The 17,399-nt window shown below is 34.0% G+C and overlaps 2 protein-coding genes and 1 long non-coding RNA gene across 3 annotated transcripts; all 3 read left to right on the forward strand.

Annotated features, from left to right (window-relative positions):
• The first annotated feature begins 607 nt into the window (after positions 1-607).
• LOC108456646 (protein N-terminal glutamine amidohydrolase) lies at positions 608-4,057 on the forward strand. The gene is made up of 6 exons (XM_017755207.2): positions 608-732; positions 813-918; positions 1,513-1,590; positions 1,723-1,850; positions 2,741-2,865; positions 3,658-4,057. The coding sequence occupies exons 1-6, from the start codon at positions 659-661 to the stop codon at positions 3,813-3,815; spliced, it is 669 nt and encodes a 222-aa protein (XP_017610696.1). The 5' UTR covers positions 608-658; the 3' UTR covers positions 3,816-4,057.
• A 1,938-nt stretch (positions 4,058-5,995) lies between these two features.
• Positions 5,996-11,886, forward strand: LOC108456647 (magnesium-chelatase subunit ChlH, chloroplastic). The gene is made up of 5 exons (XM_017755208.2): positions 5,996-7,963; positions 8,205-8,287; positions 8,783-10,585; positions 10,720-11,196; positions 11,319-11,886. The coding sequence occupies exons 1-5, from the start codon at positions 6,556-6,558 to the stop codon at positions 11,694-11,696; spliced, it is 4,149 nt and encodes a 1,382-aa protein (XP_017610697.1). The 5' UTR covers positions 5,996-6,555; the 3' UTR covers positions 11,697-11,886.
• Positions 11,887-13,891: 2,005 nt separating this feature from the next.
• Positions 13,892-15,683, forward strand: LOC128280845 (uncharacterized). Its single transcript, XR_008271030.1, has 2 exons — positions 13,892-14,166; positions 14,273-15,683. It is a non-coding gene; the product is annotated as an uncharacterized LOC128280845 (long non-coding RNA).
• Positions 15,684-17,399: the final 1,716 nt, after the last annotated feature.

A 17,399-nucleotide genomic window follows, 5' to 3' on the forward strand; every position in this document is an offset into this window, starting at 1 on the left:
GTAGGTAGGGGTGTTCAAATGGTAAACCGAACAGAACTAGTATTAACCGAATTAATCGAACTTTTTAATCCTTTAACCGTTAACTAAACCGAAATTTTTTTTAAAAATTAACCGAGCCAAAATATTTCAGTTAATTCGGTCGATTAACTGAATTAACCAAAATTTATATGTTTTGTTTTTTATTAAAACAAGTATAAATACATATAAAAATGATAATGTTCATTTGATCGAATTATCCGAATTAATAATAGTCTAATACATATAATATATAATATAATATATTATTTATTAATTTCGTTAATTCGGTTGATTACCTGATTTTAAACCGAATTAACCATTAACCAAAATTTCAAAAAAACTTTTAACTGACCTCTGATCGAATTAGATCGGTTAACAGAAAAATTGATTTGATCGGTTAATTTGGTTTTTACTGAAATTTAAACACCCCTACTGGTAGGAAGATAACATATTAGCATCGAATTAAAATTCAAATATCAAAATTAACATTTTAGAAGTAAAAATATCATATTAAAAGATTTGATAAAGTAACAGGGCCAAATATGATATTTTCCCTTGTTATAGGCATAGCAAAAGAAGGCCAACTTTTGACTTCCTTATTAAATAAATACTGAAAATTTTGTAGCATAGGAGAGTCAGAATGACGACTTCGGAATTGCAGTTGCAGCTAAACAACTTGGACGCTTCTCTCTTCAATCATACTCCCTTTTACTGGTTTTATATCTTGCTTTCATTACCAACTCTTTTATTATTATTTGATTTATCCCTGAAATATCAATTGGGTGTGTTTTCAGCGAGGAGAACGTCTATTTTCTTTGCAAGAAACTTTGTTCATCCCAGATAGCAGATGCTCAAGGATCTGATCTTTTTGTCGTTTTCATTTCCAATGACAATAAACAGGCACGTATTTTTCCATTTCTTTTTTGGGTTTTCCCTTTTCTTAGCTTTTTCGTCCTTTGGAACTCATCATCCAATTCGGATATTGGGTTTTTCTTTTTCCTTTACAAAAGACTTGAATTTTGCAGTATTGAATGTTAAAAGTTCCAAGTCCTTTTCTTTCCTGAAGAATGATGGAGAATCCATCTTTTATACTCTAGTGACTAGTGAACTACCTGTAATGTGTATTCCTGTAAATAGTGCATTTTTGTGAATTGGGATTTTCCTTTCTTTTCTGGAAAGCTCGAAATTTTACATTATAACATGTTAAAATGTTTTTCTTTCCTTTGAAATAATGGGATTCTACTTAGGTAGTGTGTGGTTATTGAACTACCTGTGAAGTGTATTATGTAAACAATGCATTTTGTGTTTGAGCTTTGCCAATGAATAACTGTTTGTTTCATTTGCGAATTGGGACATATGTATATAGGAGATGCGAATGATGAAGTGCTGCTTTTTTGTTATAACTCTAATTCTATCTTGATAGACTCTTAAGAATTTTCTTGTTTACTGTTTTGGTGGAATGTTGTTCTGATATTTGCTACAAAAACTTTGTAGATTCCACTGTGGCATCAAAAAGCTAGCCATAGAGCAGATGGTGTAATTCTCTGGGATTACCATGTAATTTGTGTTCAGGTGAGAGCTGAATCTTATGTGATGTGATTTAATCTAGTAAATATTCTTTTCTTTCACCCAAGCTCTAGGATCATTTCATGAGTTCACTTATTGTAATTCATGGTTGCTTGGTCTTCTATTTGCCTTCTTTAGAGGAAGAAAGATGGTGGTACTCATTTAGTATGGGACTTGGATTCAAGTCTTCCATTTCCTTGTCCTTTAGCTACCTATGTGTCAGAAACTATCCGGCCATCATTTCAGCTCTTTTCGGAGTTTCAGAGGTGAGGTAAATTTTAGCTTCTTGCTGCTAATGTTTGTAGAGAATACCCTATGTTGTTCAAAACTGGTTTTTGACTGAGCAGTATTTACTAATTGTTTGCATTGGAGTAGAACAGCTATTGAGTTACCTGTAATTCTTTTCGTCTTTTCCCTTCTCACCTAGAAATAATATGATGATGAAACTGTGAAATCTGTTTCTTTTATTGTAAAGCCTCCTGTGACTGATTGTTATCTTAAAATATATGATGTTACTGTGCTAGGACAGAGTGCTAAGAAAGAATTTGAAGCAACATATTTCATAGGACATATGCAATTTTAGGAAGCTCTTTAGTATTATTTATTATAGTGTATAATTTCCTTAGACATATGGCATCTGCTGAAGGAGGTTGTCAATCATCCCCAGCCATTTGTAGGTCAAAATTCAATTGTAACATTAATTTTAAGAATGTCAATGTCTCTAATTTTACCTTTGTGCCTCTAGTTATTTTTCATTTTCATTATCTTTACTGTTGTATTGTAATGTCATGTGTGTTTCCAGCAATTAGAAACTCTTCTAGTTGTAAGAAACAAGCAAGTCCTTGATAGTCCTATCCAATCTCAACCTGTAATGGAAACATTACCATTTGTATAGCATCTTGCATGGAGCCATAGAAGCATTCTGGTGAAGCATAAATTTTTTCATATTTCTTGCAAATGCATAATGTTGGAACGTTTACAATGTCATTGGAGATCCAGTTTGTCAATTCTAAAGTTAAACAAGCACTGAAAAAATTGATGCCTCATGTGTTGATTAATGCTGTAGTCTACAGTCTCAGCATGAATTCGTGTAGTTCTTGATAAACTTCCTTTTTCTATTACCCTCTTCATATATATATATATATAATATTATCAGGTTTTTCCGGGTAGTGTATGCTCCTTTATTTCTTCGTCACTTTGCATCTGATAGAAGACACATGAAAGATTCTGAAGGGAACTGGACTGCTCAACCTCCTCCATATGAACCCATAGTTGCTGAAGGTACATGCTATCAACTATAAACCAAAAGTATTAGTATCAGTTACTCATCTGCTCCATTTCCAGTGGGTTAATGCTGTAGAATTTTAAGATTCAGAACTTCCGTATAATATCTATCTGTCTTAGAGCTTGTAGAAGATTAATATGTCTGAGAGTAATCAGTTTTGTCACCCAAGCTGAATCTTGAAGAGTTTGTTGAGGCATTGCATCGGTTGTACTTTTCTTCATTTTTTGCCGCTAGGCTCCTTGTTTATCTGCATTTTTTTCTCTTGTTGTTCTGGTATTTGTGAATCCCTTTTCTTTGTTATTGACTGCTAGTTGAGCAACGGAAAGACTGTTTAAACTCTCAACTTCTTTTAGTGAACCAGAAGAAATTCTTAGGGACTGGAAAGTAAATTAAATATGCAAACTGAGAATATCTCTTGAGAGTTTAGAGGTTTGAAGACATCAGATCTAGAATCTTCTGTGAGCACAAAGTGCATTGAGAGCTGCAAAACTTCTGCTAGACAAGGTTCTTTGGTTCATACCAAAATCAAATCACAGAAAGATTATTGTACGAAAATATATAATTTGTTTAGTGACTCTAAATTGTTGACTGCATGTTCTCTACTGTCCTTTCTCATGCATAGTTACTAGTGTTGTTTGACACTACACTGTTGATTGTGGGTCAAGTTTTTGATGTAGGGTTAATACCCCTCATTAAGGTATCGGATGAATATGATTACTTGAAGCAATTTGTGTTAGGATTTTGCTTTAGATTTTATTTAACTCTTTCTTGTAAATATGCGTATCTAGATGGATCTGTGCACAACTTAAACGAGTACATGGAGATCCGTGCTGCTGATGTACTAACAGATCTACCCCCAGAATTGACAAGTGCAGTTTTTGGTCAGAAGCACGGAGTTGTAATTGGTGAAGCGCATCTTGAGGAATTATTTTCTCAAATTCCTTGATATGGTGGGTACTTTTAACCAAAATCTTAGAACTTGCATGTTTGATGCATAGTCTTGAGCACTTAAAACTGCTACTGTACAAATATGTTTCCAATACTGTTATATATGTCGTGCCACAAGCCTGCAAAAATGAAGGAAAACAACATACTTACAGCAATATTGTTGATGTGTGTGTGTATATATATATATATATATATATATTATCATTGATTGTAATAAAATTCTTTGTTTGCCATTGTTAATGGTTGTTCTTGAGCTTTTTGTCTGCTGTCTTCCCACTCATACTATCTGGACAATGGGGACTTTTGCATTTATGCACAGGTTTAACAGGGTCACGGTTGTTATCTCTAGTTATGATTTTTTATACATATATTAAAAAGAGAAAGGATACACAGAATATTAAAAGGAATAATATTGTAAGCTTAAATGATGGGTCCGGCAATGCATAACAAACATTTACCAAAAGATGGATCCATGTAAAAAATGCGCAACTGATTTTGTTGTGTAGTATTAATCGGACTAATTCCACGGTCGGTTGGGTTTAAGAAGGCCTTAATTATTAAGAGAACACTCAGCTCAGCTCAGGTGCACTTGGTTTGTTTGGTTTAACAATTATGCATTTGTTTTTCTTATAAAATTATGGTAAAACCAAAGGAAGGTATATGACTTTTCTGATTCTTTATAAGCTTGAACGTAACCTTTATTTAACTATTCAGGAGTTGGAATGTCTTCTGCTTTATTCTTCGGAAGTTTCGGGACTTGTATGGACAGCTACTTTATGATTGTATTTGCAACACTTCCCGTTAGATATACATGAACGAAAAATTTGTCTAGGAAAAACTGTTAGCACAGTATATCTTTTTAACTCCCAGTGTGACAAAATTACGGTTAAAGAAAAAGATTATGATACGTCTTAGACTCCCCTTAATAACAAAGTTACATAACATTTTTGAGTTGATGTATTTAAATTTTGTATATTAGCTTGGCATTATCGCTAAAATGAATTTTTTAAACTTTTATTTCACCCTTCTTAAGAGCATGAAATATGTTTCTTTTTATTTTTATCTTCCTTTTAGTTGAGTTATATATCTTACTTTATTTTTATATAAGATAATTATCGTTTTTTCCCGTGGAAATAAATTACATATCTTTTGAATTTGTTGAGTCAATAGCCTTAGTTATACACACTCTTAATTGCTCTTATGCATTGCAATTATTTATGCATGATATCAAGAGACAATAGTTTTGTTTTGTTGAATGTCATGATATGATTGTGAATAAATATCTAAATTGAGATTGATCTTTACGTGGATTTGATAAATATCCGGCATTTGCAAAACTAACTAATTAATGCTTTGAATTGTTTAAATAATCGTATACCAATTGTGGCTTTGAGATATCTATCTATTCTAATATTTATGAGTTGGAGAAGAGATAAATATTACTAATAAACTTATAGCAAATGTTAGATCATATTATGTATTGTTTTCAAGATACTTTAATGCTCTTATAGCACTAATATATGATACTTTAGACCAAGAAGTTCTTGGTAATTTTCACAAGGACCAAAGGGATAGGATTTTTATTCATATCGAGTGATCTTATAACTATTAAAATACTCAATAGATATGGTTTATTTATGTAGAATTTCTTTAAGATCTTTTTATATAAGATGATTAATGAGCATGAATATTTTTAAATGCCTAATCTACAAGTTGTTAAAAAATATTTGAAAAGTATATTAAAGTTGGAAAGAATATTAAATTCAGATTTATTACACATCATTATTTTTACATAACTTTTATTTGAATACTTATTTTACTTTAAAAAATTACACCAATCAATGAATTTAGAATAAGAATTGTAATTATTAAAACTTTGAATTTTAAAATATAAAAACAAAGATTAAATTGTTGAAAAAATAAATCTAGTATAGAAAGTTACAGCATATTTTAATTTTAATATATATTTGCCGCACTGATAGAGGCGCAAAGATGGATAATAACTATTGAAGGAACACTGTTGCATCCTAGCTTTTAATATCATCAATGAAGGAGGTTGAGAAAAAGACAAGAAATACGGTAGAACTGTGACTTGGTGAAAACCAGTGAAACCTGGTCCAGTTAGCATCACACGAAAATGATAAAATATCAGTTTTGTTATTCGCTGTGGAACACAAACTCACCAAAGCAAAAATAAAATCTTTTACAAAGTAATGATGAAGAGCACATTTTGTGAATATCTCTATCCCGTTCCTATGCTCTCATTATCTCGTTGTGTCCCTCATAGCACTTTTAAAAATCCAACTCCGCCAATCAGATTTCAGTAAACACCATCATCACAATCCCAATAGATAGATAAAGTTCCACACTCAGCTTTCCTCCCTCTCTCTTTGTTTTCTGTAATAAGCCCAAAACAAACTCAACCTCACAAAGAGCTCCAATTGCATTCTCTCTTAAGGACCCATTTTGCCACGTGTTTGTATCTTTCACCACTAACCTTAAAAGAAAAAACTTTTCAATTTCTCATAATCCCACAGTCCACACAGAAAATATAAAATCAGCAAGCCTTTCATCTCCCAAAAAGAAGAAGAAGAAGCTGAAGCAGCAAAAACCAAGAGAGAAGCAGAGAAATTCTTTTCCTTTTTAGATAAGGAGTCTGTTCATTCTGTATTCCTTCTTTTTCTTCTTCTTTGTTAATTGTGAAACCGACTGCTCTGGTTTTAGTTGTGTCACCTACAATGGCTTCTCTTGTTTCTTCCCCGTTTACTCTGCCAGCTTCCAAGGCTGATCAGCTTTCTTCTCTTTCCCAAAAACACTTCTTTCTTCACTCATTTCTTCCCAAGAAAATCAACAACCTTCCCAACTCAAAATCTTCCTTTAAAGTAAAATGTGCAGCAATTGGGAATGGCCTTTTCACTCAAACCACACCAGAAGTTCGTAGAATTGTGCCAGAAAACAAAAACAATCTCCCCACTGTAAAAATTGTCTATGTTGTCCTGGAAGCGCAGTACCAGTCTTCCCTTTCAAGTGCAGTCCAGTCCTTGAACCAAAATTCCAACTTTGCTTCATTTGAAGTCGTTGGGTACTTGGTTGAGGAGCTTAGAGATGAAAACACTTATAAAACATTCTGCAAAGATCTCGAAGGCGCGAATATCTTTATTGGGTCTTTGATTTTCGTTGAGGAGCTTGCCTTGAAAGTGAAGACTGCAGTGGAGAAAGAGAGGGATAGGCTTGATGCTGTTTTGGTGTTCCCTTCAATGCCTGAAGTAATGAGGCTAAACAAGTTGGGCTCTTTCAGCATGTCACAGCTTGGTCAATCGAAGAGTCCATTTTTTCAGCTATTCAAAAGAAAGAAGCAAGGAGCAGGTTTTGCTGATAGTATGTTAAAGCTAGTAAGGACATTGCCTAAGGTTTTGAAATACTTGCCCAGTGACAAGGCACAAGATGCTAGGCTTTACATATTGAGCCTCCAGTTTTGGCTTGGTGGTTCACCCGATAATCTACAGAATTTCTTGAAAATGATATCTAGCTCTTATGTGCCTGCACTCAAAGGGACAAAAGTTGATTACTCGGATCCCGTTTTGTTCTTAGACAGTGGGATTTGGCACCCACTGGCTCCTTGCATGTATGATGACGTGAAGGAGTATTTGAATTGGTATGGTACCAGGAGGGATGTTAATGAGAAGCTTAGGGGGCCTGATGCACCTGTAATTGGATTGGTTTTGCAAAGGAGTCACATTGTTACCGGTGATGAGAGCCACTACGTAGCAGTCATCATGGAATTAGAGGCAAAAGGGGCCAAAGTAATACCAATTTTTGCCGGTGGACTTGATTTTTCTGGACCAGTTGAAAGGTTCTTGATCGATCCGGTTACCAAGAAACCAATGGTGAACTCGGTGGTGTCATTAACAGGCTTTGCTCTCGTTGGTGGACCCGCTAGGCAGGACCATCCAAGGGCCGTTGAGGCACTGATGAAGCTTGATGTTCCTTACATTGTTGCACTGCCTTTGGTTTTCCAAACAACCGAGGAGTGGCTAAACAGTACTTTGGGACTGCATCCTATTCAAGTAGCTCTCCAGGTGGCCCTTCCAGAGCTTGACGGAGGCATGGAACCCATCGTTTTTGCCGGTCGTGACCCAAGAACAGGCAAGTGAAGTTACCTATTTTAGCAAGTCTTATATTTAATGTCTAAATTTGCCTGTCAGAACTTGTTTGATTTTAGGTGCTTAGTTTTTTAGCTAATGAGGGGTTTGTCTATTGCTTTATCTTTGGTGGTCTCCTCTCATGCTTCACTTATATTTGTCATTTGTATACTTTGGGCTTTCTGGCTCAAGTAAAAATTGTTTTCAGAGTTGATTAAAATGGTCCTTTTGACTTTTGATTCCAGGGAAATCCCATGCTCTTCACAAGAGGGTTGAGCAGCTTTGCACTCGAGCCATCAAGTGGGCTGAATTGAAAAGGAAATCAAAGGTATTTGTTTTTAAGTTTTAATGCTATATAACTTTCCAATCTATGCACATAAGATGGCCTCTACTGTTTTCCATGAGAGCCTCGATCCAAGTAATCAACAAAAAAGTAGTTTAAATTAACAGCAATTAGCTTTTTCAGTCTAGAGAGCATGTATATATATGTTTAATGACTAATGATACATCGTTTACCATAAGATTCTACCACTTAGCAGTTGAATCTACTTTTCAGCTTTTAATCTAGAAGGGATCTTCAGTAAACTATACATATGTTTATAAATCTTCAATCACTCATCAACCAATTGTTTAAATTGTGTTCCATACTGATAATTGTTTAAATTGTGTTCAATAAACAACCCTATCCTCATTCTTCACATTCTATGACGTACAGCTTAACAAATCTTGACAACATGCTGTTGTAGGATATTACTGTTGACTAGCACATATGGGCTTTCTTGGTTAGATTGTTATGTTAATTGTGTTTGTATGATCCCTGCAGACTGAGAAGAAGTTGGCAATCACCGTCTTCAGCTTCCCTCCTGACAAAGGGAATGTTGGCACAGCTGCCTACCTCAATGTTTTTGCTTCCATATATTCGGTTTTGAAAGACCTTCAGAAAGATGGCTACAATGTCGAAGGCCTCCCAGAGACTGCTGAAGCTTTAATTGAGGATGTGATTCACGACAAGGAGGCACAATTTAACAGCCCTAATCTGAATGTTGCTTATAAAATGAGCATCCGTGAATACCAGAACCTTACTCCCTACGCTCCTGCTTTGGAAGAAAACTGGGGTAAACCTCCTGGAAATTTGAATTCTGATGGAGAGAATCTTTTGGTATATGGAAAGCAGTACGGCAATGTCTTCATTGGAGTCCAGCCTACTTTTGGTTATGAGGGCGATCCTATGCGGTTACTTTTCTCAAAATCAGCTAGCCCGCATCATGGGTTTGCTGCATACTACTCCTTCGTTGAGAAGATTTTTGAAGCTGATGCTGTTCTTCATTTTGGTACTCATGGATCGCTTGAATTTATGCCTGGAAAGCAGGTGGGAATGAGTGATGTTTGTTACCCTGATAGTCTTATCGGGAATATTCCCAATGTTTACTACTATGCTGCTAATAACCCGTCTGAAGCTACCATAGCCAAGCGTCGTAGTTATGCTAATACAATTAGCTATCTGACTCCTCCGGCTGAAAACGCTGGGCTTTACAAGGGACTTAAGCAACTGAGTGAACTTATCTCATCATACCAGTCCCTTAAAGACTCAGGTCGTGGGCAACAAATTGTTAGCTCTATTATCAGCACGGCTAGACAATGCAATCTTGACAAGGATGTAGAGCTTCCCGAAGAGGGAGAGGAAATTTCAGCAAAAGAACGGGATCTTGTTGTTGGAAAAGTATATTCCAAGATCATGGAGATCGAGTCCCGACTGTTACCATGTGGGCTTCATGTTATTGGTGAGCCTCCATCTGCTATGGAAGCAGTTGCTACATTGGTCAATATTGCTGCTTTAGACCGACCTGAAGATGGGATTTCATCACTGCCATCTATATTAGCTGAGACTGTTGGAAGAAACATAGAGGATGTGTACAGAGGAAGTGACAAAGGCATCTTGAAGGATGTAGAGCTTCTGCGGCAAATTACTGAGGCCTCACGTGGGGCAATTTCTGCCTTTGTGCAGAAAACAACCAACAAGAATGGTCAAGTTGTTGATGTGGCTGATAAGTTAAGCTCGATCCTTGGGTTTGGTATCAACGAGCCGTGGATTCAGTATTTATCGAACACAAAATTTTACCGTGCAGATAGGGAAAAGCTTAGAGTATTATTTGAGTTCCTAGGTGAGTGTTTAAAGCTGGTTGTTGCTGATAATGAGTTAGGCAGTCTGAAACAAGCATTGGAGGGGAAATATGTTGAACCTGGGCCTGGTGGTGATCCTATTCGAAACCCGAAAGTGTTGCCAACAGGAAAGAACATTCATGCATTGGATCCACAAGCTATTCCAACAACAGCTGCAATGCAGAGTGCAAAAATTGTGGTAGATAGGTTAGTTGAGAGACAGAAGGTTGACAACGGGGGAAAGTATCCGGAGACAGTTGCACTTGTATTATGGGGAACCGATAATATCAAAACTTACGGTGAATCACTCGCTCAGGTCTTGTGGATGATAGGAGTAAGGCCAGTGGCTGATACATTTGGTCGAGTCAACAGAGTTGAGCCAGTCAGCCTTGAAGAGCTTGGCAGACCCAGGATTGATGTTGTTGTTAACTGCTCTGGAGTTTTCAGAGATTTATTCATTAATCAGGTACCAATCCTAGTTTTTTTAAAGCCGTTTTGAATATGCATTCAGTAATTTGTATATAAAGATCATGTTTTTCTTACATTTGCCTACACCTTTCTTACCATTTCATGTTCTTATTTCTTATTTTTGGTTGACAGATGAACCTCCTTGATCGGGCAGTGAAGATGGTAGCTGAATTAGATGAACCTGTGGAGCAGAACTATGTACGTAAGCACGCCTTAGAGCAAGCCAAAGCCTTGGGAATTGAGGTTAGAGAAGCTGCAACAAGGGTCTTCTCAAACGCTTCAGGATCGTACTCTTCGAACGTCAACCTTGCCGTTGAGAACTCCTCATGGAATGATGAGAAACAGCTCCAAGATATGTACCTGAGCCGGAAATCATTTGCTTTTGACTGTGATGCCCCAGGTGCAGGTATGACTGAGAAAAGGAAAGTCTTTGAGATGGCTCTAAGCACAGCAGATGCCACTTTCCAAAATCTTGATTCCTCAGAAATTTCACTCACTGATGTGAGTCACTACTTCGACTCGGATCCAACAAACTTAGTACAAAACCTCCGCAAGGATGGAAAGAAGCCGAGTGCATACATTGCAGATACCACCACTGCAAACGCCCAGGTGTGCACCATGAATCTTTCCTCCAAATGTTATAGGATCATCTTTGAGACGTGCCAATTTTTAAGCTGATTACACAACTATTAGTACATGCCTCACTAATCCTACTTTGCTCTAATTTACAGGTTCGAACTCTGGCTGAAACTGTGCGACTAGATGCACGAACCAAGTTGTTGAACCCCAAATGGTATGAAGGAATGATGTCCAGTGGATATGAAGGGGTTCGCGAAATTGAGAAGCGCCTTACAAATACTGTAGGGTGGAGTGCAACTTCGGGGCAAGTGGATAACTGGGTGTACGAAGAGGCTAATTCAACTTTCATTCAAGACGAGAACATGTTGAGCAGGCTGATGAACACCAATCCCAACTCGTTCAGGAAGTTGATTCAAACATTCTTGGAGGCCAACGGACGTGGCTATTGGGAAACTTCGGAGGAGAATATTGAGAAGTTGAGGCAGTTGTATTCAGAAGTCGAAGATAAGATTGAAGGTATTGATCGATGAACCATAAACCAAATAGCTTCTAAAATGGCAAATATTTGATGACTTACTTGAGCCCCTCCCTTTAGGATGAGCTGAAACACTCGTGAACTTATGGAATGTAATTTTGTTCATAAAAAAAAAAAAAAAAAAAATAAAAACCCTTTGCTTTGTAATTTTGTCAATTTCATGAGTCATTCACCATTTGCTATCATTAGACATTGTTTTTCCCTTCTTTTCAAGCTTTTCCCAGCGAAAACTAGAGAAACTTACAAAAGCAACATGAAACAATACCACTACTGATCTTTCTTTTTTTGGTAAAAAGAATTTTCAGGGATGTGTGAAATTCAATACAATCACATCTACAATTAAACATTGCAGCGGAATAAGCTTTATTATGTTCATCACAACAAAAATTTGTATAGAAGAAAATCTAATTTTTTCTTTAAAGGTACAATTAGTATTATAAATAATTATAATCAAACTCAAATCATTACAATATAAATTATAAAAATCGTGTTGAAATTGGAATAAATCTAGAACTATAAAATATACTTTGATTTGTTTGAAGTGTATTTTATGTTACTTTAACATAAGATTTGATGGTGTGTAACTATGTCATTTTCTTTAACATTCTATTCACTTCCATTTATATTTTGTTTTACAAAAGAGTTATTCACAAATGAATCTTAAGAATACAATGAAAATCAATGATTGTTTGCATTTTGTACTGAGGAAAATAATCCACAACACTAAAAGGAACATAGCTTATTTATCAATTTCTATAAAAACTTCTACAGTAATTTTTAATAGAATAATCTTTAAATATTAGAAGATGGAGATAATAGAGAAAACTTTTTTATGAGTTTTGGTGTGTTTTGGTATATATTAGTTTATCATGCAAATGAAATTCCTCTACTATTTATAGAAGTTCTCATATTTTCTCATAGAAGTATAACTATCTAAATAGTTAGTCACATCTTTTATCAATAAGCATAATTATTCAATAGATATTTACTTGAATAATTATGATTCTTTGTTAACAATTAAGTGACATAACTTTTGATAACAAGAGAGATAACTCATCATTATAAATAGTGATAATCTTTTGGTTAATAACCAGGAGACATAACTTTTGGATTACTTGTAACTTTTCAATTATAAATATTTTAAAAATGTTCCAACAATCTTTCTCACTTTCAAAATCTAATATATTGGAAATAGATTGTATAACTAAAGTCGTACTGCGATTGGAAATATGTTAAAAGTTAATTGAAATTATATGGTAGACTATGCTTTGAACCAAATATTCCATTTAATTAACTGAACAAATTTCACACAATGATTTCAATATCAATCAATGCACATTATCTGGGGACACCATTATGGCTATATTTCTATGACCCTTTTTCATGAATGCAATTGAAGTTAAGTCATTGAGTTCCTAGAAACAGACACACTTCACACTCACATAGGTAGATCTCATTAATAATATTTTCATAATTATAACACTCTAACATATTTATATTATGTGTTTTCTAAATGGTTTTATAATTGAAGAAGTATATGTTGAACAACCACTTGATTTTGAAGATTTAAAATTTACAAATCATGTTTTCAAACTTTTAAAAACCTTATATAGTTTAAAACAAGCTCCTAGAGTTTGGAATGAATGATTATTAAATTTTTTTTATTGAATTTCTTTTTTGTGAAGAGAAGGTTGACACAACACTTTTTATCAAAAGAAAAGATAATGATTTATTAGTAGTTCAATTATATGTTGATGATATTATTTTTAGAGCTACTAATGATCTTTATTGACACATTGAACCAAATAAGTGACACCTTAAACTAATTAGTTGACATTTTTATAAAACCAGATAAAGAAATATTTTAGACACTTAGGAGAGAGTTAGATATTACTGGCTTACCTTGAATTTGTGTTTATTTACATCTTTGCACTATAATGTATTTTAAAATATTTTATGAGTTGAAATTATTTGAAAAAGCATGAACAAATTATTTAAATGACTCTCATATGCAATTAACTAGGGAGGTGATTTTGCATGATTAGTCTATTTTAACTTATTTGATCTTTTTTTTGTTGAATGATAATATCTAATTTTTACATGTGTTTTATATGCATCGTACTTAAATTTAACATATTTAAACATATAAAATCATTAGAATTTAATAAAATATCATTCTAAGTTAATTTAAAACATTTGATTATTTAGAAATCAAGTTTGGAAATAATTTTCTGCACTTTAGAAAACATAATAGACATTTAGTATCAATACCATAAAATATGGATACCCCTTTTAAACTTATCGATACCTATTAGGGTTTTATGATACTACACCGTGTTTTCTAAACATAAAACAAATTTTCCCCTAACTTTTTTCTCATCCGTTTTTCATTCCCATATTATCATTTTCATCAAGGATTACACAAGGTTTCTCAAGGATTTCACCATTTTAAAACACATTTTGAGGTAAAAAAAAAATTATTTCGAAATTTCATTAAAATCTTTGTTAAATAGCTATTTTGAAATTGAGTTTTGAGATGATTTATAACATATTTATTGTGTTTTTATGCAGGAGATTACCAAATTTTTTGCCCGTATTATTGAAAATCTTGTTTTAATCTCTTGCTCACCAAGTCTTTGCCAAAATTTCCCAACGAAATTTCTTAGTAAAATTAGTGTGTTCTAGAATTCTAGATTAAATTATGCCTCTTAAGAAATGTCTTAGATTCGATGCCTCTTATGCTAGTGCCCCTAGTGGGTGTAACTTGTCCTTTGGCGAATGTTTTCGTTCTCTGGGAGAACGAGAACGTTTTGATAGAAACTTCATCACTCGTCTAGTTAATACCTCTAGAACATTAGATGTTGATTGCTTATAATCATTTAATTTTAGGTATCTTCCCGTTTTACGTAAGTGACAATTTCTTGATTTCTTTAGAATACGTTCTCCCGAAAACCTTGTCCGAGCCTTTTATAGTAACCAAATGGTCGAATATGATGAGTCCGACGACACTGTTATTGCCATTAATTCCTATCTTTTAAAACAGATATTTACCTCACTCTAGAAGATTTCAGAAATTTTGTCATTACCTCCCGGTTGTGTGTCTAATGAAAAGGGTTCTTTTAATCCCACCAATTTTGGTCCATCTAATCTTGCTGTTAACTTAGATATGCATGATCAATTATTGCATTTCATTTATCTCTTGGATCTTTAAACCCATATCTAAGCATATATCGTCATTCGAAACATCGATTATTGGTGGATCGATTGCTTTAAGTCAAACAGGTGTTCGGATGTTGCTCTTCTCATGTATAACGACATTACCAAATCTATTGGGAGAGACCTAGGTAGCTCTGTAACCTTACCATCTGGGACCTGTCTTTTTTTTTTTTTTTTTTTTCTTGTTTGGGCATCAATACTTGTGTCAATGCCCCTATCTGAAGACATCAACCTATCGGTATTGGGGCTCTTCATCATGCCAAGTACAAACAAAATCCCTCTACTGGAGAATGGGAGAAAGAAGGCCAAGCGGCGTGTCATGATGATGAAGACCTTGGAGTTGATCTTGATGATATTCCACTTCCTGCCAAGAAGGCTCCTCCACCGGCATCTTCATCTGCTCAACCATCTGCTCTGTCTCACTCTGACAACATGTTTGTTGCCATCCTTGGTGCTATCACTTCCTTGAGTGAGGAGTTTAGAGGTTTTTGTACTTGCGTAGATGATGCTTTTGATTGAGTAAATAATAATGTTGGTAATCTAGGCTCTAGGATAAAGACTTTGGAGGAGCAAATGGCTCAACTTCTTGCTCGCTTTCCTCCATTGGATCCTTCATCATCACCTAGGGATGATTAGTTTAGACCATTCATACGTTTGCATCATGCATCTTTTTAATTTGTTAATGTACTCTTCTATTGTCCTACTTTAATTTGGGATATTATCATGTTTATTCTTAATGTTAGTTCTTTGTTTTCATGTTTTTCAATTTCTATTCTTGGGCTAACAAAATTTCTCTCCTTAAAGCTTTATTTGTCTTATTTTGATATAACAAAAAGGGAGAGAAGAGAAAGGTAGAGTTAATGGTAATGGTTGATTGAACAATAGTTGATTGTGTTGCCAAAATTTAGTGATTGTTTCAAAATGTTTTTCAACTAAAAATGAACACAAATGACTATGTTAATTTTGACAATAAGCAACAATGTTTGATGAAACCTTAAAAGTGAAAATGAATTTTAGAAAGGGGGCCAAATTTTATTCAAAACCAAAATTCACAAATTACTTTGTTATATAAAAAGAGGGCGATTATTGACCCAAGCTTTATTTGATAAAAAACATTTTGATATAACAAAAATTATGTTTTGAATAAAAATAATTTTAAACAACACTTGGCAAAATTGTACTTCAAATTATTTCTAAAACACAAAAAATATCAAATTTATACTTGGAAAATTTTTAAACAAGTCAAAAATGCTCGAGGCCCCCTATCGATAGTTTTTGTCAGGTATCAATAGATTTTTAGAAATCGATACCAAAATAGACTACTAAGTTGCAAACAATTTACCAAGTATCGATACCTTTTTGTTAGGTATCAAATATTTTTTAAATGGTATCAATTTTGACACACTTTATCGATATATTTTTCAATATCGATACGAAATTAAAATTTTGCCATTTTGAGGTATTCATTAAATATCGATCGAGTATCAATATCTTTTGTTAGGTATCAATAACTTTATCTTAGTATCGTTTTTTTCAGTTTTAACAGTAATTGAATCAAGACACTAAATCATAGGTCTTACAACAACAAGAAAGAATATTCAAGCAAAAAGAACAATCAAATAACCTTTGTGCCAAATATTTCCATGCTTTTTCTTTCATACATTGGTGAGATTTATTGTCATTTTATTTGCTCAAGTGTTTTTCATTGTAATTGAGCTTAATTTGCAAACACTTTGATCTAGTAAGGATTATTTTCTTTGTTTGATTTTTTTCTATCTCTTTGTGAGGTTTTGTATCTTATAGTTTGGGTAGAAAACCTGAAGAGAGTTTGTAAGGTTAAACCTTGTCTCAAAGATTATTAAATTAGTGAATTTGAGAAAATCCTTAGTTGTGGAAAGTTAAGTAGTGGAGTAGGCAATTAGGGCTGAACCACTCTAAATTCTTATGTTTAATTTTTTATCCTTTCTAGCTTCCACAAAATTTTTAAAAGTCAATTCACCCCTCTTGACAATTTCAGTTTGATTATTTGATTTAACAAACAACATGTTTTGCTATTTTTTATAGCTTCTTTTCATAGTCATTATAAGGCCTAAGTAACATGACTTTGTTTTTCGACAAACTATATACATAATTGTGACACCTTCACACTTAACCCGATTAACAGATCTAGATGTCTGACACCACATTATGTTGCAGAAACAACTCAGGCTAACTTGACATGAAATTCACAAAGTTTCATTCACAACAATCTAATCATCCATTGAACAATATATACACACTCTTTTCATACAATAATCAATTTCATATAAATACAAGGTTATATTAAGTCAAATTTAGAGTTAGACTTGAATCCAACTTTTTTGTCAAATTCAAGGTTATGTCTCTAGACATGGGACTCCATGTCTCAAGATAGGTCTTATTTGATTTTGGAAATTTTAGCTTCGATATCAATATGTCTCAAGACACTTGAAATTATGTCTTG

Source organism: Gossypium arboreum, chromosome 9, assembly GCF_025698485.1.
Source record: "Gossypium arboreum isolate Shixiya-1 chromosome 9, ASM2569848v2, whole genome shotgun sequence".
NCBI classification, from domain to species: domain Eukaryota; kingdom Viridiplantae; phylum Streptophyta; class Magnoliopsida; order Malvales; family Malvaceae; genus Gossypium; species Gossypium arboreum.